The sequence below is a fragment of the Acomys minous genome (genome assembly GCF_964271855.1).
Source record: "Acomys minous genome assembly, chromosome: 19".
NCBI classification, from domain to species: domain Eukaryota; kingdom Metazoa; phylum Chordata; class Mammalia; order Rodentia; family Muridae; genus Acomys; species Acomys minous.
The window spans coordinates 49,191,017-49,217,369 of NC_140499.1; the positions used below are offsets into that span (position 1 = coordinate 49,191,017).

Consider the following 26,353-nt stretch of genomic DNA (forward strand, 5'->3'; position numbering starts at 1 on the left):
ACTTAATATGTCAATGCAAGACATAGACAGGACCAGATCTAAGCAAGCAGACGTGGATACATACCACTGGAAGTCTTCCTGTTCCTATGTAAGTATTTAATATGCTTCTAGGTGATCTACTTTTATGTTGCCACACACTTCTAATTCCACCATTTTGGAAAGGGAGGCAGTTTGTGAATTAAGAGATCCATCTGTGCTACAAAGCTAGTCTTACTTAATAAAATGTAACAACCAATCACACAAAACAAACTTAGAACCAAGAAGGCTGGTAAGCAATAATAGTGAAAATGAAAACTACAGAATTAAGGGTAAAAAATACTAACGAGTAAGACCCCATGGTCTCATTGAAAAAGCATGTAAGGAACAGCAAAACAGGACTAGAAACAGAACTTGAAGAGCAACTGAATTTGATAAAAGGAAGGATCACTTGTCAAATATTTTATTGATTACCTATAGGCATGATAGTAAATATTCATCAGCTGATAAAAAACAGTATAATCTTAATCTTACAGTGCAGATGCCATGGACAGAAAAGAGGAAATGAACTTGTGAGTAGCAAAAGAAAGGCTGGCCTGTATGTTTGTTGAAATGGGAAAAGAAGGTGTCTGGACATTTCAAATGGCATGGAACATAGACAATGACTTTGAAATTAAGTACATCTTTCAAAGAACAGCATATTAACGTATTGGAAGCTCTCTGTGGGAACTTAGAGTGAGCCCATACAAAGAAAAACTGTACTTTCAAGAATTTCAATAAAAAGGAGATGGCAAAAGACAGAGCAGGGATCAACTGGATCATTTTGGCTTTACTCTTAAGAACACATATGATGAGCACCACCTAATACAGGGAGGCCAACAGAGGTTCAGGGATCAGTGTAGGCGGTTAGAACCATTAAGGGTTCCTGGTGACATACATACATACAATAAGCCTACTCAAACCTTCTGTAAATAGTGGGGCTGGACTTTTCTTGATCTTGTATTTATTAAGTAGTTTTTCCTCCCAAACTAACAATGTACTATTATCAGCTCTTTAAAAACTTTTTAATATTGTTACTATGATAAATGTTCCCATATACACTTTACAACAGAACTGTTTTTAGAAACACATTACAAACTGGACCCACTTATAGCTCCAATAGCATGAGATAGCCATCAATGGCTCCAATAAGACTTTTAAAATTCAGAATTATTCTGCCAAATTTAATTCAAGTTGAAATGTGCTTCTGTCACTCCTTCTACATGCTTCTCCACTGGAAATGGTATCATGGACAATCTACACATATTCCAGGCCAACAAAAGCCTGCTTTTTAAATAGGAAGGGTCCACTGAGCTGAATCCTAAGGACCTTGTTTTGACAAGGTTCCTTCCTTGGAGAGTTGCAAGCTTCAGCCATGTCATGGCACACTAAAAGGTACTCGTTTCTGGAGTGAGAAATGGTCCCTCATATACCGATAACTGAAGATTCCAGATTCTAAATTCCAAACCTGGAAACAATCTCATCCACATTCTACTCATAATAAAAAAAAAAAAAAAAAACAAAGTCTCCAAAAGCTAATTAATGTGTGCGTTAGCTTTATTGTAACTGCAGCAATTTGCAAGATTATTTGCCTCAGTTTTGGAGGTCTCAGTCTACCCCGAAGGTACAGTAGGGTAGACAGGAAGCATCAAGAGGATCTCCCTTTCTCCAGTGTAGCTGATATGGGCCCATAGCTTATGGGACCATGTTGCCCACATAAACAGGTCTGGGCAGATTTTCCCCTTAACTTACTCTGGAAAATGCTCACAGATATATTATAGTCAAGTGTGTTTTACTAAACTGTTAGGTGCTCCTTAACCCAATCAGGTGGACAATCAATACAAATTATCACTGCATAGTGATTTACCCATTATCACATGTACTTCCTAATAAAACCATAAATCATAAAAACTAAACTTAGAAAAGTACTTGCCACCATCTGTGTACCTGAGTTCAATCCCCACCAACCATACAAAAATCATATAAAAAGGTACATGTACTTGTTATTGTTTGTTTATTATAATTTATTCACATTACATCCAGAGTGCTATCCCTTTGCTCTTATCTTCCCATTCCCACCCGCCCTCCCTCTTCTCCACTATTCTCCTCTCCTAGAACTCTCTGATGGGGGGGGGGGCTCCTCCCCACTGTCTAGCACAGCCTATCAGGCCCATTAGGATAGCCTGTGTCTCCTTCCTCTGAGTGCCCACAAGGCCATCCAGCCAAGAGGCAGTGATCAAATTGTGGGGACCAGAGTGCATGTCAGAGGTTCAGTGGCAGCGTCCCGCACCCCCCACCCCCCACCCCCCGTGCCAATGTAGAATTAGCTATCCATTGGCTACATCTGAACAGAGGGTCTAGGTTTTCTGCTTAAAATGCCCTTGGTTGGTGTATCACTTTGTGCAGGTCCTCCTTTGTCCATATCTGCTGGCCTTGAAGGTCTGTCTCCTGTGACGCTCCTGATCCCTCCTGGTCCTTCCATCCCCTTACTCTTTCATCCCAGTCTCAGCACTCAGGGCTTTGAGTCCTAGTATCTGTCCTGATCCCCAACTGGGTGGAGTCTCTCAGAGGACATATATGTTGGGCTAATATCCACTTATAAATGAGTATATACCATAAGTGCCTTTCTGGGTCTGAGTTACCTCACACAGATTATCTTTCCTAGGTCCAACCATTTTCCTGCAAATTTCAAGATTTCCTTGTTTTTAATGTCCCTCAACCGAAGAATGGATAAAGAAATATGGTACATTTATACAGTACATGTACTTGTAATTTCAGAGTAGGGAAAATGCAGACAGCCAGACACTGCCAACCTCAGCCTATCCTAACCAAATTATAGTAAGCAGCCCCAAGTCCCAGTGAGAGATACTGTCTCAAAAAGTAACGTGGATGCTCCTGAAGAATGCCACCCATACTGTTGATCCAGTATGAAGCTATCAGGAATGGCTTTATGTTTCTCTTTATTGTGATGCTTCAGGGAAATTGTTCAGTTCAAAATGAGCTTTTAGGGTGTATTGCTGTGCATCCATAGAAGAAATAAATAACAATGAAAACAAACTCCCACCAAGGGCTCTAAATGTTAAGAACCTTGGCAAAAGATACTTTCAACTTTTGTTTAGAAACGAATGTAATGATGTTATTAGGACTCCAATACAAATTGACCTTCTCGCGCATGCCCTCTTATTTCCCTGAATATTCAAATAGTACCATTAAATTCTAATACAGGAAAACTCATCTTGAAATATGAGTTTAAAATAATTACCACTTGTTAAGAATAAATAAGTATAAAATGGACTGCTGGCCACTTCCACTGTCAAACTCAGTCTTCAGGGGTCCTGCTCTGCCTGACCAAGTGCAGTCTGCTCATGTGAAGAGCTGAAGTATCTCAGGGTTTCCTGAAACAGACTCAATTTACTCCATCTGGGACCTGAGAGATAATTCTAGAGCTATTACTATTTACAATGGACAAAAGGAAAAGACAAACAGAAGTTCTTGGAACTGATCTGAGTACGCTTCTTTGGGGAAAACGGATTCCTAAATAACTTCTGTAGTTTCATTTAAAACCCAACCAAACACAACCTTACTCTAGCATGTACAGAGTCTATGTGCTATATTCCAATTCAGGCGTATTTCTTTTCTACATAAGGACTTTAGAGATAGCACAGAGCAAATCTTGGATGAATAATGGAAATAAGTAGACAATATTTAAGTTCACCCTTGCTAATAACTCTTCAACTACCAAGCTTAGTCAAATAAAAGCAAACACAGAAACCTAATTGATCCTATTAAATTCTACACTTGGTCCTATTTACCAGTTTTTACTTTCATTTTAGTTATCCCAAGTCCTTCCCATTACATTAAGACAATATAACATTAGAAACTGCAAGCAAAATCAAAATTTGAACAACAATTTATACAAAACTAGAACAGTAAGATATTACAAAGTCTAATATCTTTTTATATTATGGCCACTAGACCGATTGTTAGATTATGAAGGCACAAGTGGCATGTATTTTGCTGTATTTTCTTAAGACATGGTCTCATTAAGCAGTCTTGGCTGTCCTGGGACTATTCTGTAGACCAGCCTCGTGTCTAGCTCACAGAGCTCTGCCTACCTATGCTGCCTAAGTGGTGAGAATAAAAGTGTGCATCTCCATGTCCAACAACATTTCATGCTTAACAAGATTCTCTAAGTACAAGAATTTCCAACACTGTCTAACTTTGCTTTACATACAAGCAAGACCAAAAGGGCCAAGAAGCTTTTATCAGAGAGTAAATCTTTTTCTTTGAAAGTTTTAGCTCCCAAGTGGTAGATCTAAGCCATCACCAACTATTTCAGAACTTATTAGGAATACTGATTCCCAGGTCACTCATTCAGAATCCAGGTATTTACAATTTAACAGATAACCCAGATGAGTCAAGAAGAGGGAAGTCTGGGAATCACTGCTATCAAAAAACAAACAAACAACAGTGGATAAATAAAAAATTCAGCTGCTAGACCAGCCTTGGGGATACAGGTAAAATGATGTCAGATGAAGTTATTTGGCTTGTGTAGCATGCTTTACAAGGTTCCAGTTTATCACCAGCTTCCTTTTTTCCATCAGAAACAGATGGTGATATTGTATCTTTTGGGGCGTCTTAGTTCCCTAAAAGTGTAACATTCCCATTATTGTATGTATTATAGGTTCAGAAAGTGAAATAACTCTCAACAGAACATAAAAATTATTTCCAAGTTCTAGCATAGAGGTCTTCTCCAAGAACTGTCTGACTCAGTTTCAAATGGCTACTTTGCTTTCTCTTCATAATTATCAAGCATCTTACTGGTCAGACCTAGAGAAACTAGTTCCCCCCAAGCCCAGAACTGTACAGATCACAGTAGCCACTTCACAAAGAAGAAATGCTCTAATTTGTTCTCATGACCTTTAAACCTTTTAGGGTATGTCAAAATGATACAGCCACTCTAAGTAAAGAGCTAAATTTTTCTAAAAGGTTTAGAAAGAAGACTGAGGAATACTGTATGCAGGAAATTCTACTTAGATAAAAATGAGCTTAAAAGCTTCAGAATATACTTGTATTATGGAGCTGCTATGGAATTTTGCATTTAGGAACATATACAATATCTTGCTAATACAAGGAATATATAGCACCTTGACGCTATGCTGCTGTTACGTGTGTTTATGTATGTGCATACATACATATTTCATAATATCAAATAGTTCATACAGAAAGCTAGGGAGAAAAGTCAAATAAGGTCTGCAACATGGGCCCAAATTCTATTATTGATTAAATCATGTTGTGTGTGAACAAGTCACCTAACTCTGTCAATTAGATTCTTCTTTATGTTTGATAATTAGGCACTACTTTAAAAAGATATTAAAAATGAAGTATTACACAAGCTAAACTTCATCTTTTTATTAAATTTTAAGTTACTAAGCATTGTATTTTACCTCTTTAATTTTTCCAGAAAAGCTCACATGCCATAATGATATCTCACTTCCCTGGAAAGTCCAGTCTACTTAATTAAATTTTAGGAGCGCTCCTTTGCTGAACCAAATTTTCCAACATTTCTGAGCTGAAATAACCCCTTTTCTCTTTCAAAATTGAGTATCTCAAATACGATGTTATAGTAAAAGAAAGATAACATGGAGAATTGGTACCCAGAAATGGAACTGTTGGCAACAGCCACATATGAGACAAAATGTGGAGGAATGTAGGACAGGTTTTACAAGGAGAGCTTTGAAAAGTTCAAAAGAACAGTGGAACAGAGTGTGATATAAAGTGGAAGGATGTAACTAATGTAAAGTGAAGGATGCTTATGTCATATCAGAAAACAAGGATGTATAAAGGAAATCATGCTGACTAGGGTACCAATGAAAGTGAAGAACGTACTAACAAATGGACTAGAAACTATCCTTGTCACAGCACAGCAGAGTGGGGAGAGGCATGCACTTTGTCCACTCTCTGGCACTGTAAGGAGAACCAAGCTTAAGTATGAATGGAGTTTATCTGAAAAAGGAAATTTAAGGACAGCAAAGCAAGTCAGGAAGGGAAATAATAGATATTACCCGTGGCAAACTTTATAATGATAATCAGAAGCAAAAGGAACAGACAGAAATGTGAAAACTTCCAAGCCTGGCAAAAATAAATAAATAAATAAATAAATAAATAAATAAATAAAATAAAAGAGCATGTGTAACAATGTAGCCAAAGGACACAGTAGCGGGGATTTAAAAAAAAAGGTACCATGTGCCCACCTGTATGTAATCCTAGCAGTGGAGAAGTAGGCTGTAAGACCCAAACTGAAGCTTACAATGGAGTCCTTGGTAAGGAATAACTGACACGCAGTACTCATAAGGTCAAACTACAGGAAGCATGAAAGTCACTCCAAGAAAGCAGCCATGGGGACAGTAACTAACAAGACTCACGGAGTAGAACCATGCAAGCCCTGGGAAGCCTACATTCTGCCAGTGTGCTCGAGGTACAGAAGCAGAGCTTTAGAATTTGATGTCTGCTTTGCTGGGTTCCCCAGGTGCTCATCACTCCTTTCAGTCTCCCAATTTCTTCCTTTTGGAATGGAAATGGGTACCTTTTCCCTGTCCCACCATTGTATTATAGAATGGTTTTTGGTCAAATGTATTATGTCCTTAAATATTTTAAAATCATAAGCCTCTTTCTTGTTCTTGTTCCTTGTTTTGTCTCTTTTGTGGTGAGTTATTTTATTCCTACCATGATGGTTTCTATCTCCAAAGCACTGGGGTCAAGAGACCATGGACTACAGCCAAGTTGTTTATCTCAAGTAATTTGTTATAGAGAAGGACAGATTTGAAATTAATATTGCCAACAGGACAAGAACGCCAGAGTGCTGCAGATATACTTGGGAACATCCCGAGTGCTGATACTCAAAAACACAGTTGTCTCATATAAATGCTAACAGCATCTAACTTCCTGGTTTGCAGTGAATATACAGTTCATTATTACAGATATGTTAGCGTATGAGGCATAGTAATTAATATTACCAATTATGGTTAAGTGGAGAAATGTGCATGTAATTTGGGATACATCAGGCATCCTCCACAGCCACCTTTCTTTGGGCATCAAGGACCTTGAAAACGGAAAAGCTGGTAAAGATGGTAGTTTTAAACCTCCAAGAAAACAGAGTTTCTTTTTACAAATAAAACCTTCCTATCTCTCCCTGGACATATATGTGTGTAAGAAATAGAACAACAAACTATTCTTTCATTTAATAAGTTAATTAAGCATTTAAAACTTGCTAGTCCCTCCCTCTCACAGAAGCCCTGACACATCTATCTCTCCTCAAAATCAAAGTCATTACTCTACAATTACTAACTTATGCATTATAAACAAAACATAATTGAGCGGCCCTCACGGTAAGGTTAAGGGGGCATAGGTTATGTAGACCCAAACTTTTCTATAACTAAGTACCAGTTCTCAATTTCTAGCCAGTAACTCCTTGCTATAGATGCTGATGCAGTTAAGAAAGTTAACTGGTAAAGTTCTAAAACTTTAGATTGAAAAATAGCCCTTATAGATACCAAGCCCTGTCTTCAACTTTTCACAACTCAGAATCAGAATTGTTGTTAATGTGTTAGCCAAATACATTACTGAGCTTGTGCTTCCAAGGCCCATTGTATTTGTTGCTTACAGAAAGAAATGCAAGCTAGCCTGCCTCATTCTGTGTGTCACCTTCTGGCTCAATCTGCACACGGGGAAGAGCTGCTGTGAGCCCCCGAAAACTGTCAGCAGATGTAAGCAGGCAGGATCGTAGTTAAGATGTGACTTTGTAGATTTTTAATTTGGTATCTCTGCCTAAACTTAAAGTAAATTATTATACGATGTCTAATGTATCTGGGGAAATTACTAATTCAATATAGAAATCTATGAAGTGCTAAGAAGTATGTTTTCCTGCTGTGGCTAGCAGAAGATAAATGCTTAGAATTAGAAGTTCCCACCTTACAGGGTTGTTAAGAGTACTAAGTAGACTTAAAATACTTAATGAAGTAGTTGACATCCAATAAACATCTACTTCACATAGAGAAATTTCATCAAAGTTCTATGAGCCTGACACAGCATCAGGTTGGGAGGAGGAGGGTAGGACAAACTAGATGAGAGTACAAACACTAACTTGCAAAGACAAGGTGAATTAGTGTCTCCAGTAACCCTGCCACCTTCAGATGTCTTCCCTGTCTTGTCTTCTTTATACTGCCTATACATAGCACTGTAATGATCAAATGCTAATTACAACAATGTCATACCATTTAGACACGCCATTTTCAAAACTCTCTCATTTGCCAAAAGGGAGGCAAAAGTTACTTTGGTCATGAAAACTCATGACACTCACAGGAATTTACTCTCAGTTAAGAGACACAAAATGAATTTGGCCATTAAAAGAACTTTAAAATCATTTAAAATAATGTCTTTAAATCTACTTTTATTTTCAGGGCTGGAGAGATAGATGGCTCAGTGATTAGGAGCCCTGGGTGCTCCCTTCTGAAGAACCTGGGTTTCATTGCCAGCACCCACATGGTGGCTAACAACCATCTGTAACTACAGCCCCAGGGGATCCAAAGGCTTCTGGCCTCTGTGCATACTGCATATACATGCTACAGACATATATGCAGTCAAAACAACCATTCACATGAACATAAATAAAATTCACAAAAACCACAACCTACTTTTATTTTCTTAATGACAGGTCAGCTTAATAAAGTAAGCTGTGTCCTAGAATCAGATTGGATAGCACAGGAAAATTAAGATGTGATCAAAGACCAAGTGAAGATAAAGGTAAAAATCTAGAGTTATCAAAAGTTGACAAACAGATCTGGAGATCAGTTGATTGTTGGGAAATAGGAGTAAAGAAAACAAACAGCAACTGGCTTCTACAGTATTTGAAAATCACCGGTTTTCGGAATAATACAAATTTCTTACCGTAATTCTTTTTATTTCCTACTCCACTAAGTAAAGAGAATCAAATGTGAACAAATTAAATAATTTGCCCTCTTAACCATGATCCTCTTCTGGCCATAAAGTTCTCGATGTAGAAGCTCATAAATTAAGTGCTCAGATGAACGGTCACTTGGTGTTTAATTAAAGCATGGCTGTTTCCTTTTGATTAGTATCTGTGATCTCTTCCTTTAATGTCACCAACCTAACATTAAGACTCTTTTTTTCTTAAGTATCTTAGAAATTCAAATAAAAAAGCTTTTGGTGTCTGCTTCTGACCTCTAAATTTACAAGAGCACTCTGGACCATGTCTATTTGCTCTGTACCAACTCCCTCATCTTAGGTGCCTACTCTTTGCTTTAATGACTCCAAATTACTTATTAAATGTAGAGGTAAGGTTCTCTACAATATGCAAGAAAACTATTTTTCCTTATTTGATGTTTTATACCACAACAAGGTACACTAACTATTGATAGAATCTGTAGCAGCAAATAACAAGTTGCCCCTGGCTCTCTTGTTTAACACTAGGTGCTAATGAAGGCAAGGTTCTCTCTCAATGATGCCATTCGACATTACCTCAAACACAAAATGGTCTTAGTTCCAAGCAGGTAATAGGATAGCTATCTATATGGTATTCATAATCTCTTCTGTAACCTTCACTTTGCAAAACTGTTAATTCATTTGTAAGAACACATACAAAATCTCAACGCTATCAAACTCAATTTTAACATCAATAAAAGCATGTGTATTTCTGATTTAAAAGGCCACAGCATTATTCAAAATCTTTCGGAATTAAATTAAGACATTCTTGCAACAATTTAAAGTGCTAAAGAGAGCCATTGCTGCCTAGAGGCCAGGTCTGACTCATTTAACATTTTCAAGTACCTTTTGTTGTACAACCTTACGTAAGTATGAGAAGGCAACAGGGGTTTAACATTTTAAGCTTTTGTCATTCCTGCAATCCAATCACAGCTGGATTTCCAGGTCATCCAAATTAAGACAGGATGGTGAATAAGACAGAAAGTGCCATTTCAGCACCAAGAGCCAGATGGCCAGTTAGAGAAAGCATGTTTTGTCCCTCCATACTAGCTATGGCTCCTACTTACCAAACTGATGCACAGGAAGGGCTGCATATTAAAACGTGTAAGTACCAATGAAACAATCTTCACATCTCCTTTCCTCTCTACCTACTCAAGTATAAATTCCAGAAAAGATTTATGCATTATTTCCTAGCACCTGTTATATGGTCTAAGTCAGCAACATGTTAGCTGAAGATATAGTCAGTCCCAATCCTTGAAAATGAACAGTCTGCAGGAACAGTATGAACAGTCACTGAAACAATGACAAAACAGAGCTCTCCTGCATCTAGTAAGCCACATCTACTTGGGGAAGGTCAGTGGTTCCAATTTTCCATGTACACAAGTCTCAGACTGAGATAAGAAAAAGGTCTGCTATTCCCCTGCAGAACTCAGACAGATCCTCAGTCTTAGCAGCTTCCAGAACTAATTTTCAGCGATGAATTATAATATATAATACCAGAGAATAGACATTTCACAACAGCATCTGCAGAGGAAATCAAACACTTAACCTGCCAGTCTAAAGGAAAGTAATCTATTTCACTGAAAGAGAAAAACTGGGTGTAATAATGTAGGAGTGGTATGCTAGTCCTGGCTGTGCTGCTGTGTGAATTTCCCAAATAGACATTATTTATTTACTTATTTATATATATATTTGGTTCTTAAAGACAGGGTTTCTCTGTGTAGCGCTGGCTGTCCTGGACTCAATTTGTAGACGAGATTGGCCTCGAACTCATAGAGATCCATCTGCCTCTGCCTCCCAAGTGCTGGGACTAAAGGTGCGCAACACCACACCCGGCTCCCATAGATTTTTAAGTGTAAATTGCTTATTAAATAAATATAACTATGCCCCAATTATCTCGGCATTTGTGGCCAAATTCTCTGTAACTGCAACTGTAATGGTACAAGCAAGCCTTTAACCACAAACATCTTTTTACTGAAATGACTGAAAGTGTGGTATCTCCAGCGAGGCAGCCTGGACTAAACTCCTAAGCTAATTCCAAACAAATATTAGTTCTGTGATATTGGGCAAAGGATTTAATCTCTCTCCATTTTAACTTCCTTGTTCACAAATTGGGGATAATAGAGTGTTTTCCTCTTATGGTGGTTGTAAGGATTGTACGTGGACATGTGAAACTGACATGGACACTGGCCATTCCCGGTCATTCCAGAGTAGACAATTTCATACTCAACAAATACGCAGGTGAATAGATCAAGGGATCGCTACAATTTAGACTTATCTATGGTAAACTTGTTACCAAGGAACCATCTTGACTAAAGAAAGGGAGTTTAACTTCCAGTGCTTACCCAAATAATTCAGTGTAACAATGATAATAAAATCCTTTTGCTCCCATCATCCCTAAAGTAACTAACCATATTCTAAGCAACTGAAGAAGGAAAGTACATAGCTCTAAATCCCTTTTACATATTTAAAAAATGGGTTCCTCTATTCTCCAAATATAAAAGTGGCCTTGAAAAATAGGACTATTAGTATGATGCCAGCCAAGGTGTGTTTTGTAGCTTAAATAACAATCCCTGTTTATATAAAATTGAACTATGAAACTAATTTAAACTTCAACAAATAAATTACTTCTAATTACTTTATCAGAAGTGCTTTTCATTTTTATTTTTACGAATGTGTATACATATTCTATTACCCTAAATCTGAAACTCATAGTATTTCTAATGCAGTGAAGTATAAAAATTATAATCTTCTATATATCTCAGAAGAAAAATTTATATCATAACAACCATAATATTCTATCAACATATAAACAATACCTTAATCTCTACAAACTGCATTATGTGAGGTAAATAGGAAGTTTTTATTGAAGATTCAAATAACATTCGGACAAACTTTTAAAAAGTCCCGAGGAAGCTTAGAATTTAGCAAAAACATGATTAATAAGCCTTACCACATCATCAAAATTGAAAGCAATCACAATATTCTGTTGGTAGGTATACTAGTAAGTAGATGCATGAGTAAAGGTAACATAATTCAAAGATGTTAAGTGTATCTTATATTAGTATGGTACTGAGAAAAATTATAGAATTTGGTTTCTAAACAAAAATCAAGCCTACTATATCATTAAAGTTCTTCTTGCAAACTTTTAAAAACACTTTTAATCTCTTCAGTGTCATATATTCAAAGCAGTAAAATATAAACTTAGATATAACTTTTAAGCAGTGCAAAATATTTAAGTTCCCCGCGAAATTAGAAAGTTAGTTATCCAAAATCATCTTCTCCCAAGGTTGTATTAGTCCTGGTTAGAACACAACCAACGAAAAACAAAGAAGCACGGAGTCAGGTCTAGACTCACACCTTGACTTCAGTCATCTAAGACTTCAGCAATTGAATTGCATTCTTCTGAGTTAAATGAATAAATACGTGAAAAAATAAAAAGAAAGAAAGAAAAAAATCTAAGGGAAGACCTGAGTCCATTAAAAGCTTCTTCTATGTCTGTATTTTGTTATAATGAACTTTGCTTCCTTTAAAGAAGACAAAAAAACAAGCAATGGCAAGTTACACAGAAATTTTTCTGTAAAAGAAAATAAAAGACGTTTATATTTCCACAAAGAAATGACTTATCTAAACTTCAGAGATCTCCAAGAAAAAGTACCTTTCTACAATTTACATTAAACTTCTGACATAACTCCTTTATATCTGTTCTAAATTTCCAAGCTTTCACTCATTAGAAAATTCCTATATCTTTCATCTGGCTATAAGAAAGGAAGCAGATGCATCATTCGTTTCTATATTTCTGTCCCTAGCATGGTGCTAGTGGAACTGTGCTTGAATATATACATTTACTCTTTCACTCTGCAAATAATTACTGAACACTGACTTTATGCTAAATAGTATAAGAGGTAAGCCAAGACAAAACAAATGAGAAGGCCTTGCTCAGATAACTTTTAGTGAGATGATAAAATATTGTTAAATCAGTATAGAAATATTAAGTTCCTACTGTGATAGTGTCAGTAGAGTTCAGAATATGGGGAAGACAGAGTGGGAATCTACTCTGGTTTGATGAAGGAGGGTCAAAAAAGCTAGGCTTTGAAGGGATTGGCCACACTGGAAAAGGGAAGATGAAATGGGACAGGTGGAAAATGGTCCGGAATTCAGGGAGAAACTTATATGAGAAAAAGCAGTAGCTGTTGGGGCCATTGGGGAAACAGAGGACAAATCAGTGACATTAAACAGAATGAGATGGTAGTGGCAATTTGAACATTTGTAATGGTCAGTCTTTTTCTTACACAAAGTAATCAAAGTTTTGAACCCAATATTAGATATCTACAGTAAACAGACCTGGATTATAACCTGAACTGTTACAGGTCATATGACCTTGGGCAAGTCATTTAACCAGCCCTTTCTATTCCCTGTAGCCACTCAATTCATTCCACCAACCAAATTACAAAGATAAATAATACACAGCCTCTGTTCTTACAGACTACCCTTTACGAGAGATGGTTGTACAAGGAAGTCCTCCAAAGTCCTGCAAAGGATAGATAGTGTCTCCTTCAGAGAACAAATGTGGGCATTGAGGGCTGAACCCTGTAGGTAAAACACATCACTCTGTCAGTTCTAACTATAAAAAATGAAGGATCTTAAATAGAGCAGTAACACTGTTTATCTAAGCAATACAATCATGATGAAATGCTACAATTAAAATGGACCTCAGAGATACAGAGGTATTTAAAATAGGAGTGAATCAAAGACAAAAGCTATTTTTTCCTTTTTGTTAAAAAAAAAAAAAGAAAAAAACCCTCCTGAAAACCACGTAGCTGCATGCCAGTTAAAACTCATTACATACCTTTCCCAGAAAACAACAAATGTCCACACTGTTATCTAGAAAACTTATTGGCATTTTTGCTTTACCAGCACTGACTTCTATGTGGCCCACTCAAATACACCCCTTTAGTCTACTTCAAAACCTGTTAACTCCACATCATTTCATCTTTGTTTAGTGACTCTTTCCTTACTGTGAACTGCTTTATGCATGCTGTCATGTTATTCCTGATTTTGTCTCACTTTAGGCTAACATACCACCCATTTTACTTTGAAGGTTCCAGTAAAACAAAACCATATTAACTGAACCATAAAGAAGCAAAACGTCTTCTGATCCCAGAGAAGGACTTTGCATTAAAAAACAAAAACAAAGACAAAGGAACAGTTAATATTAATTATGGCAAGCAAAAACATTCAATGTATAGTATATTTATTTACAGTATGTATTATGTATAATATTTTAATTCACATAGTAAGCCTGCAAACCATACATTTGTATGTTTATGGGCATAATCTTATGATGAAATATTGTTTTCAATAAAACTCCTATATTCTATTTAAAAACTATCCAATAATATCTATCAGTTATAATTAGTCATTGGTTTGGAACAGGTACATTGCTTTTCACTCAATACAGAAGCATTATTTTTTTTCATTCTTTAACATTAAATCGGAATGAATTAAAACTCACAGATATTGGCAAGAAAAAGAAAATAAACAAATGCCTGGTTTTACTGCTTACACATGGAGTGAAGAAAATGAGGGAAAAGTAGTAATGTAAGACAAAAAAAAGTCATTTCTAGTAATGATCATGTTATAATTTCTCCATGATTCTGCATTTAATGTTCACTTAATGAAAGCACTAAAATGTGTGCAGTAAGTTTTGTGAAAGTTTCACCCGTACTATCTTTGTTTTCGAAATGATAAGAAAATAGAAGGGAAAACGGTTACTTTCTTAATGGCAACACTAAGCTATACTGGTAAATACTATCTATCTTTTTAAAATGGCATGTGGAAGTTGAGTGTTATCATTTAATATATCTCAGAAAAGGGGGTAAAAATATCTAAAGGAAAATGATCCTTCCTGTTTTGACAAAAGCTTAGAGGATGCTTCGGGACGGATTTTACTCCACTTCAACAAACTAACTCTTCACTTGACAAACATTTCTGAGAAATACACACACTACTTTGCAACTTCTATCTTGCTTCGAGCACTACCACCCACCTCCCCACTCTTTTCTTTCTAAGCAGACGCCTCTGGTCAGAACCTGAACTTCCAGCGGACTGGACTCACAAGATCTGTGTGACCTTGGGCACGTCATTTGTTTCTTCAGTTTCCTCCCTAGCATCCCAAAGTGAAAGCGCTTGGACTATACAGTTCAGAAGTACATCTAGCTGACGTATTAAAGTTAAAATGGGCAAACCTTTCTAGTTGAGAATTGCCCCCCCCCCCCCCCTTAGAGAGGCCACATCAGGAAACTGGAACGGAGTCGGAACTGTCAACACAGGCTCTCTCCTCTTCCCTCAGAGGGCATAACCCCAGTCACACCGGGAGCACCCACTCCTCGGCACCCACGCTCTCCTCAGGCCTGGCCCAGCTCCAGCCTCACCTGCCGGGGACCCCACCCCAGCACATCCGCCCCCTCGGTCGCCGGGGACCCAGGAGGCCGACCTCACCCTTTCCCCTCCGCCCGCACCCACAGCGGACTTCCTGGAGGCGCCGGGCCGGGCCCGGCAGGCGGCATTTACAAACCAGCTTTACGCAGCTCGCGTAGAGACCTCGCTGACGCCCAAAGGGCCCCGCTCCCCGCCCGTCCGCCCCGCCGGCCAGTGCCCAGCCCCAGCGCTTCCACCTCGGCCCCCGCCTGACCCCAGGCCTCGCTGGCTGCCCGCGGAACCCTGAGGACCCGAACCGAGAAAGCTCGCCTTACCGGCAACTGAGGAACGGACTTGAGTTCCCACCTTTGGAGCCCTCTTCAACTCCCGGATCAATTCACTCCGGCGACGCCGGAAGGACCCGAGAGGAACCAGGCGTTGTCCGGAATCCTGCCCAGCAGGAGTCGCGCAAGACCCGACGGGATTCGTAGTTCCACCTGCCAGTTCCGTCAGCACTGCCTGCCGTCTTAAGACCACATTTCCCAGAAGGACGTGCGAGGACGCCTAGGGCGATAGGTGGGGACACTTCTAGCAAATAGGAAAAGAGTTCCCTGTCTTTGAGGGAGGAGGGGAGATGGAGAAAGAGAGAGTGCCCAGAAACGGAGGGAGGGTGGGGCCGGCTCTCACCTGCACCAATAAGGATGCAAGACCTGCGGGCAGACGCCAAGCCCACCGATGGGCGGTGTTCGCGGGAGGGTGGAAGGAAAAGGGCGGGGGACCCGAGGTGGCGAGTGACTGGAGGCTGGGCTGGGTCCGCGGGTAGGCGACTAGGAAGCCTCTAGGGACTGGAGGGGTGGGCTCTGCCCGGTCTGAAACATCGGTGCTCCCCGAGGACAGCCCACCCGGGTGTGCACTGAGCCAGCCCACGGAGAGGGTTGAGCCAGGCCTGAGGAGGCACCAGGTGTGATGGCAGAGCAGGGAAATGCCCGAGGACGAGCGGCCAGAGAACCAGGAGCTAAGAGATATTCGCTCCAGTGCGGGCTGCTTCGCGCCGCCTGCAGCTGCCTCTACGCAGGCAGCAGAGGGAGGAGCCACAGCCGGAGCTTCGGCCAACTAGAAGCGAGGAAGGCGGAGCTTGTGTCTCAGTAGACGCCTGGGCTCAGACTGGTCTGTAGTTTCCCCCGGAGAGAGGCAGGAGCAGGATCCTGAGCGATCGCAGCCTGCTGAGCATCTTCTCCAGCATCCCGAGTCGGGATTGCAGGTGTGCGGAAGGTAAGCGTGGGCGCCCCTTGCAGGCGTTTGCACACCGCCCCCCCCCCCGACCCCCGGAAAGAAGGCATCTGACAATAGGAACGCCAGGGCAGAGACAAGAGTGCTACAATTGGCTTAGGATAGCGGGACAAACCTTTTCAGAGGAACGTTGTACAATTTTGGACTTTGGTAAGGAGGGAAAAAAAGCAAAAGGTTAACTCAGCCTGAGGTATTCAGGGCGCGGTTAGGGGCTTTGCTTTGAGTTGCACCATTAAAACTGGTGTAGGAGATCGCAAGATTGAAGAAAGCCCTGCTTGAAGACCAGGTGGACGGTATCTAGCTAGGTGCGTAGCTGGTAAAAAAGCAAAAAATTAATTAATTAAATTAAATTCACAGATACAGAATCAGTTCAGAACTGTTTCACTAGGAAAACAACTTTGTCTTCCTCTGTGCCTGCGGCTTGTGCTGGCTTATCAGATCGTCCTGCCTGGGACCTGTTATCTAGGGCGATTGTGTTGCAGGTTCCAATGCAAACGCTTTGGGTAAAAGAAGCAAATAACAGGCTAGGATGGGTTCGGGCTGAACCTATCATAAGTATAACTTTTGCCAGCAATAGAGAGAAAACACATTTAAACGAGTGGGTATCTAGTTTGCCTTCCTGCTGCCGCTGGAATATTGAAACAAAGACCTGGTTTCAGCCGGCAACAGGAACATATGGTGTACTTCATCGCTGCTCCTTATCCTCTCATTTGTGTCCGGTAACGTTTGTCCATATTTTTTTTTTTTTCTTCTTTAAACAGGAGTACAAGGGAAGCTGTGTGGAGGAGCTTTCCTCTTTTGACAAGAGTAGGTGTAAAATGATAATCTTCAGTATGTTATAATGGGTTCTGGTTTTAGAGATATATAGTATCATGAATAATAGTTCATTCTCATTGCATGTGTACTCTTTTGAATGTAAGTTTAATACATATGGATGGAATTATGTTGTAATTCTTGGCGAAGCGAATAGTTGACCCTACCTCTGTAACTAGGACAGATTACAGCCTTTTCGTTTCAGAAAAGTAGTAATAATCTACCTGCTTAGTCTGTTTTCTTGTCGTTGCATAGTGCCCCAGATTAGATGCCTATTAATCATAGTAGCATTCTGCAGCATATTCTGCTCTCAAATGCCCCTATTGTGACAGTTTAGGGTGTCAGCGTACTGTAGATTTTAAAGGAAGGGTCAGTAAGATCCAGTAATTACCTTCTATTTTCTTTTGTTGTCATGCTATTCTGATTTACTTAAGAATTTTGAGTTTTGTTTTGCTACTACACACAAAATGCCTTTTTTTTTAAATGAAGTGGCTCAAATGTATTCTCTCCATTGCTTAAAGGACATCCTACTGGGTGCTGGCACTGATGAGAAATGTCCTTCACTAAGTTAATGACATCCTTCCCTACCACATTCATTCTCACACACCAAAGAAACTGGGTACCCAGGCAAATCAGAATGAGTAAAAATAAACAAAACTGAAAAAAAAAAAGATCTAGGCTTAGACTGAACAGATCATGTATGAGAAGAGGCAAAGCTCTCGTAAGACAGGAAAAGCAGCAGAAGCCACTAAACTTAGCTGCCACAGTAAGGATGGATGTTGTCTTTGGTGCACTACTGGAGACCTGTTGTGTTAATCGACTTAGCCATCTGGCTGATGTGATCTCCAAATAATGATTTTAGGAGAGAAAATATATTCCCGTGGTTTAGTAAGTCTTAGAAGAGACTGTGCCTGCCCTTGTTGTTTTCGATGTAGGTGATGTAGGTGCAAAGTAGGCTCCACGGCTGCTTCATTTGGAACCTGTTGTCTCTGGGTTATTTCTTCCTCAGAATGGTAACAGTTAATTATGTGACTGGCAATGAAGTTCTTTCTGAGCCTTTATTAGAAGGACCCTCTGAAAGAATTTTGATGGAAATCAGTCAATAAGTAAGAGGATGGATAGAGGATAATTAACATGGAAACAGCTGGAAGGTAGATGTATTCTGAATCTCATCTATTCATATACATCTTAGGCTCTGAGATGCCCTAAGATTACAATCTCATTAGGAAGGAAGGAGATTGTGATTGTAAAGTAGCTATATTTTTTTTCTTGTTTTCAAGACCGTATCCTTTTAAGAATGTCCGTGGGCCAGACTGGGTTCCTGTGTCAATTTGGGAAGACTATGTTTCTCTTTGAGAACAAATCATTAGTGTATCATACTTGGACAATTATTTTTCACCCTGAACTCTTCATCCAGTTTGGTTGATGTTTACATTCAATTTCAAATAACCTGAAGTCTTTTCTTGGTTAGTGTTGGGAAAGGTCATTCAGTTTATATAAAGTATCAGCTATGATATAAAGCAGATTATTTATCCTGCCAATCTTGGATGGGAACTGCTCAGAAGATGACTCCCTTTTAGCTAAAAGACATGGTTAATTTTGCTATCATTTGGACCTTCCTTTAAATTTAAAATTCTGATTCTAAGCCTACTGAGGAAAAGGAAATTGACTTGGAATACATTTCTAGCTGGACTGTTGGAGACTGTCTGACACAACAGAAAAATGTACTTATAGATTCAAGATCAAATGGTTTTCGAGTGAATGGGAGACAAGGAAATAGATATTTTTTAAAATGCTTGGGAGCCATACCCTTGGCATGAGAAAAAAGATGCTTAATTTTTTAAATTAAATACATAAGAAGGAGTACAGCTTTCCTTTCTCAAACATTAATTTCTACAGGCCTATATCCACAGTGTAAACATGACTGTTTTACATGTGTGAGTCACTAAAGTCATTAATACATTAAATTTTGAACAGTTATAGGTTATAAAGGCAGAACAAATACACTCATGGTAGTATTTTTGGACAAAATTTTTAAAAGAATTGAAAATTAAAGTGATGTTTATTCTCTTAAGTGATGTTTATTCTCTTACTTAAGCAATCAATATAAACATGATCCAATATATTTAGATTTTTACAAAAATTTCTAAGGTTAAATACTAGATTGTTCAGTTAAGGATTTGTTTTGCTTTTTTACTCTTACAGCTAATATTGTTGATATTTCATCCTTAAAATTTGGGTAATTGTGTTTTTTTCTATTTTATAGGATGTATAAGTAATCATTTCATAAACGAAGGGAATTATGTTTTTATTGTCATTGTCGGTACTGAGTGTTGATGCTAGGTCCTCTCACACTGAGCTATTAACTCATAACATCTGCAATTTGAAATCCTCTCGGTCTTTTGCTTTTGTTTGATAGGATGTTCCAAAGCACCTAGGCTGCTCTTGAAATGTTGATTGCCCTGCCTTAGCTTCTCTGGGAACTGAGGTTTGGGACCTATGCCACTAGGCTTGGATCTTGAAGCTAGAACATTAGGTTCTCCAGACCAGGTGCTTCTTTTCTATCTCATGTTGATCTTGAGCAAATTCTGCCATAGTCAGCAAAAGGGAGCTGCACTGTAACTACTGGCTTCATTAGAAATGTTGCCCAGGACTGTAAGGTATATACTGTGAGACATTTGTATTTGATCCCACCAAATGGCTGCTGTATAATAGTTCTGAATACTATGCAGAAGTGCTTATTGGGGCCAGATTTGATTCAGACTTTGTGGGCTGTGAAATTTTGTGTACAATTTCTAAATTCATTCCAGAGGGAGGGACTTTGGCTGAGGGGCATGGTTTTGCCAGGAGATGCTCACAAGGTGGACATTTCCCGTACAGGGAAACCTGTGGCTTGCCTGCATTTGCCTTCAAACATTTGAGGAATACTTTTGCTAATGTCTTCCTTTTAATACCAAGTTTAATTGTGTAAGTCTAAATTTGTTCTTCTGTTTCTCTAGTAATTTTTTCCACCCTACTCTCATAAGGACGAAAGAGATCCTTCCTGCATTATTTAAGCATATAAAGAGTGTTATATACTTTTGACTTGGCATTTTACAAAAATATTAATTTGGTTTGTTTCAGACTTTAAATTTATTAAGTTTTTTCTTCTTAATTTTAGATACTTGGTGAATGCTTGTTAATTATACACAATTCTTTGATAATTAAATTAATGACAGCAGCTATTTAGCTGGCTTTTGTTTGCCTAACATACTGATATAAATTAGCTTAGAAGTGATGATGAATCTTTCTGATTCTTTCGACAGTCACATGCTTAGCGCTGTGCTCTGTATTGTTAGCTGAGTTCATAATTGTCTTGCTCATCAGACATTCCAGATCACTCGGACTCATACTCAATTTCACTGGCTTATATATGTATGCTAAGGGCCTTCTACATAGTCTATATTTAGTAGTGATAATGTATGCATCTATTTGGCACGCTAGTTTATCATTTTACAAACAATTTAAATTAGAAAGTTCATTTTTCTTAAATGTCTTTTTTAGCACTGAATTCAGCCCTCTGCCATTACAGTTGTCTATACTGTGCCCAGAATAATCATTGTTGTCTTTTGTTAGATTTCTGAATGAACAGAGTAAATATTGCCATTAACTCCAGTCTAACTTGGTATATGCTTTAGTTAAGAATTCATTCATGGAATGCCATTTGAAGACCTTCTTCTCCTTGTCTCCAGAATTCTCCTGTATTAAAGATGCCTTTAACAATACTACCCCCCAAATACATGTGGGTTTGTGTCTACGTATGCGTATTTTTTCTTACCTATAGAAATACTTACTGAAAAATTAGTACATGTAATATGAGGCTTCATCTTCACTAGAATTTGGTCTTTAAAAAAGAACATTTGTTCTACTTCAAGAGAATGGATACATCAAGGCTGCCACAGTAAGACTAATTTACACGAATGACACACGTGTGTGTTGCCGTGGAGTTGTCACGAGGAAGGATGAGTTTGGAGATCTTGCACAGTACTGGCCTGTACCATTTGGCTGTGGACGCTTATATAGTATGTCAACGCAGCTACCATTTGAGCGCCCTTCTGCTTTAGCCTAGGACCAAGTCCTTAGAACTCCTCCCTTGGGCTGTAATTGATGTGGTAAGCAGACTGAGAATTTACTCTGGGTTAGTAAGATCATTTTTTTAAAAGAGTATTTATTGTTTTTTAGACATATCTCAAACTAGAGTTACCAGTAACTGGCTCAAATGGCCCCAGCTTAGGGGTCAGTGAGTTTTTCTCAGCTCTCATCCATCTCTTTCCTGGCATCTTGTTTTTATTTTTGTGTTTCTGTTGTTTTGAAATGAGAAGAGGAAAGTCTCATATTTTTCTTCACTTGATCTTAGCTAGAAGTATAAAAAAAAAATGATTGACAAATTCCTGTATTTAATTTATTTTGTTTGATAGTCAAAACTTTGTTGGGTTATAAGTATTTTTACTCTGTTTGAATTAAAAAAGTAATTTATTTTATTTAATTTTTCCATCTCTTAGTAGGATGCTATTAAGAAGTAAATATGAAATATTATACTATTAGAAAGCGTAATACTTGACACTCACTTGAATCAAGTTAGCTATTGAAGCATTTAATTATTATACACCTCACATGGCAGTTTAAAATCTTTGAAGCAAACAGTGTATATGAGGTATATTCAGCCTTCTTCTTAAGAAGCCTCTGTTTACCTCCATGGATGTTTTAATTGTGTGCATATATTAAATCATTTAATCTGTCTACAAAGCAGTTTAAATCATATATGGCAAGCACTCTACCATGTACTACCACATGAAAGTGGTATAAAATATTCTTGGAGCTGCATAATAGTGTTGTATTTTTTATTTCAGGTAATTCAGAAAACTTAAAAAATTATGAGGTCTTACAAAAAAGGTGCATAAATGAAATCTGTCAGAAAAGTATATGGTTTGTTTCCTGTATTCAAGGTTTCTGTGTTCCTGTAAAGCACTAGAGCCACGGAGGTGGTTCAGCCGCTAAAGATACCTGTTGCCAAGATTCGTGACCCAGGTTAGGTTCCTGGGACTCTCATCACATGGTGGAAGAGAGACCTGTCCCCAGGAAGGTGTCCTCTGATCTGTATATACTCTCATGGCCCTCGTGTATGTGTGCCACACACACCTACCTACATACATGTATCCACACATATACTTGCATTATAAAATTAAAAAGAGTTAATAAGAGCTACTCAGGCATAGTTCTCTGAGACAGACCTCACTAGTTCAAGCTGCTCCCTAATTTGTTACATAGACAGAGCCGACTTTCAGCAGCTCCTCCTCCTGTACAAGCTTGAGGACTGCATTGCATATCCCTAATAGCCACATCAAGCTAACAGCTTTACAGGTCTGTGAGCTCGGTGCTCCTACAACAAGGTTGGAGGCAGAGGCATACCCACAGGAGTTCATGGGCTAGCTAACTTGAAGTGCAGTGCAAGGGACAGAAACAACAGACCCTGGCTTAAACCATCCAAGCTATCTGACCAGTGACTTCCACCCACTCCAGCACACAGTGTCTGCCTTCTCCACCCCCACCCCCAACATACACATCCTTTTAAAAGAAGGCAAATCTGTTAATAGTGGAATATGTGCCAGGCATGGTGGCTGTGCCTTTAACCCAACACTCAAGAGGCAAAGGCAGGCAGATCTCTATGAGTTGGAGGCCAGCCTGCTCTACATAATGAGCTCCAGAACAGCCAGAACTACACAGTGAGACTTTGTCTCAAAACAAAACAGAACAAAACAGAACAAAACAAACAAACGAAAAAGCCCAACAACTGTATTCCCAATATGTTGCCCCAGGTATCCAAGAATTTAAAAACAAATGTCTCAATTAGAAATGCTTCCAGCTGCAAGTGTTAGGCAAAATGGCATAAAACAAGTGAGATTTATTTTACATTATACATTTTATTTGTTTAAAGAGCAAGCCATCCAGAAATTAATAGACTTAACTTTTTCCGCAGACACTCAACATCGTAATGGTTTTTAACCCAGCAATTCCCTACCTTTCAGTGTAAGGCAACAAATCCTTTTGTTCACCTCTCCAGCTATCACATTCCAGTCTAAGGATGGAAGAGTGCGGAATGAAACTTTAAACCAGGAAATAGACGCTTTCCTAGAGGTCCCCAGCAGAGCCCACCGTGCACTCACTGCCCTGTAGCCTGCTGCTGCCACAACCCCTAAGGAAGATGGAATAGCAGAGACTTCAGGACAGAGGTTGGGAGATGACTTGGGGGTAACTAAGTAGTATCAGCCAGACTAGTTATTAATAAAACCATGTCTTTAAATTTTACTCCCATTCTTAGAAATTTAGTGCTTTCCGCCCCCCCCCCAACCTTCACTTCACTTTGTATATTAGTAAAGTTTAACTTTCTCACATCAGGTTTTCATCAGGGTAGTCAGCAAATTTCAAGACCCTGGGCAAAGGGATTTTCACAGGCTGATGGCGTCTCTTTTCAGAAGGATACCTAGCCGGCAATCTAATAACCTTTCCTGTAGTCTTCACTGTAACATCTTCTGTAAAACTTGTTGATTATATTATAATCTGCCTTAATCCTTAAACTCTTCAGAAATCTGTCTATATGGTCTTCATTCAGTAATACGGTCTGTAGGGCATGGTTAAGCACACCTATGATCCCAGTGTGTATGAGGTTGTGAGCTGCATGGCAAGGTATTAGCTCACCCAATAAATAAATAAGTCTCAAGATTTTAAAGAAGAGCTGAAGGTTTGCTAAACTGCCTGACAAAGCTAAGTACTCTCTCCTTAGAGGGAATCCCTATAAAATGTGTCACCCTTGTCCATTTCTAAAATATGAAGTGTTACCAGCCTCTATAGAGCGATGACTACCTGCCGGATGACTCATCCATAGTGACACATCTTGGTCTTAACAGTTGTGATGAATTATTCTTTCAGATAGGAAAGCCGGTGAAGAATTCCAGAGTGGGGAAAAGAAAACAATAGTTCTGAAATTTTCCCCTGTGTAAAAAGACTTAATTTCACTGATGTTACCAAGCAATCTTGGATATATGATTGTTGCCTTTGTACTATTGATATCAACATGTTATCCCTTTTACTTGTCTATGAGGTTCCCTTATGAGAATGGCTCTTTTCTTGGGGGGGGGGGACTTGGAGGGATGAGTCCCAGATATGACCACATAAGTTTCTAACCTCTTTCATTCTGTATAATGGGGTTGAGTACTATAGAAAAGGAAAAAGGAAAAAAATCACTGCATGCCATAATCATCTGTCAACACTGTTAATCAGAAAAAGGCAACATGAGGCACATTCATATGAAAATGGTCATGTAAATTACATGTTTAGTATTATAATAGCATTTGAGAAACCTAAGAAGCAGGAGGGAAGATATAAACAATTTAGGCATTATGATGTTATCACTTAATTGCAAAGGTGACAAGCTACCCCTGTAGGCACATGATTTTCCATTCTAAATAAAGTTTTATTAGAACACAGCTGTTCTCCTTTATTCGGATATTGCTTTGTTATTATAATATCAGAGTTGAACAAGGGATGTTTTGCAGGCCTAAGATATTTAATATCTAGTCTTTTTCACAAGTCTGCTTTCTAGGTATATTAGCTCTATAGTCAGATGAAACACGGCTCAGTATTTTTGTTCCATATTTGTCGCCATATAAAAATGAATATCTTAAAAAAAAAAAAAAGCAAGCTGAACAAGCCCTAGGAAACAGGCCAGTAGGCAGCACCCCTCTATGGCTTCTGCTTCAGGTCCTGCCTCCAGGTTCCTTCATTGCGATCTTCTCTGTCTCCCCTCAGTGACAGGTTGGGACCTGGGCATTGTAACATAAAATAAACGTTTTCCTTTCCAAGCTAAAAAAAAAAAAAGTGAATATCTTATTCAACTTCTCTAAATCTTAGAATGTGATGTATAATGGCTCATTCTAACTTATAGTGATGTAACATTTTGCTGTACCTAGCAGTAGTTAATGTTCATTAAATGCTACTTACTCAGTGTCAAAGTTTATTATGATTTATTATTTTCAGTGAACTATACCTTTGGTTCAAATGAAAATTTAAAGCTCTAAACTCAATTCCTCTTATTATTCTTCCAGGAAAATTATCAAAAAACCAGAAATAGTATAATTTATCTATAAGAAATTTGAAGAGCTACATAAGGTATTATATAAAAAATAAGATTGATTTACTACTCACAGCCTAAATATATGAAGTCAATTTGTATTAGGATACAGTTAAAGATAAATAGTGTATTATATTAGGAAACCATGAAAATCTTTTAAGAGTGAAAATGCTTCTTTTTTAGAACCAGGAGGAAAATGGTATTTAAAAGGGATCATATTGATATTATAAAAATAAATGTTACCATGAAATACTATGACTATAAAGCAAAAAAAAAAATAGATATCTTTAATAAAATAGGCAAAGAGCAAAAAGAAAAGCATTAAAACTAAGTTAGAGCTAGAATATCTGAATACAGACTCAAAAAGTAAAGATATATAAACAAAGTATATTTAGAAATAATCTACCATGACCAAGCAGCATTTAATCCATATTATTGTAACAAAATTCACTACAGCAGCATAGTAAAGATATATAGTCTGAGGGCTGGAGAGCTGGCTCAGAGGTTAAGAGCACTGCTTATTTTTCCAGAGGTTATGAGTTCAATTCCCAGAACCCATATCGTGACTCATAACCATGTATAATGAGATCTGGTGTACAGGCAGGCATGCAGGCAAAACACTATATATATAAAATAAATCTTTAAAAC

At 38.5% G+C, this 26,353-nt stretch overlaps 3 protein-coding genes across 4 annotated transcripts in view; 1 reads left to right on the forward strand and 2 right to left on the reverse strand.

Moving 5' to 3' along the window:
- PDCD10 (programmed cell death 10) overlaps positions 1 to 15,913 on the reverse strand; it is a 39,933-nt gene extending 24,020 nt beyond the window's left edge. The window contains exon 1 of the mRNA XM_084768741.1: positions 15,771 to 15,913. The gene's annotated coding sequence lies outside the window, so the exon portion shown is untranslated. The remainder of the gene's footprint in view (positions 1 to 15,770) is intronic.
- LOC311589786 (uncharacterized protein) lies at positions 15,598 to 21,620 on the reverse strand (the record flags this gene model as incomplete). The annotated part of the gene is made up of 3 exons (XM_084768444.1): positions 15,598 to 15,999; positions 16,123 to 16,548; positions 21,576 to 21,620. The coding sequence occupies 3 exons, from the start codon at positions 21,618 to 21,620 to the stop codon at positions 15,598 to 15,600; spliced, it is 873 nt and encodes a 290-aa protein (XP_084624570.1).
- Positions 16,563 to 26,353, forward strand: part of SERPINI1 (serpin family I member 1) — an 84,643-nt gene continuing 74,852 nt past the window's right edge. Inside the window, exon 1 of one of the 2 annotated variants that reach the window (XM_084768739.1) lies at positions 16,563 to 16,707. The gene's annotated coding sequence lies outside the window, so the exon portion shown is untranslated. The remainder of the gene's footprint in view (positions 16,708 to 26,353) is intronic. The other variant, XM_084768740.1, reaches the window with a different exon arrangement.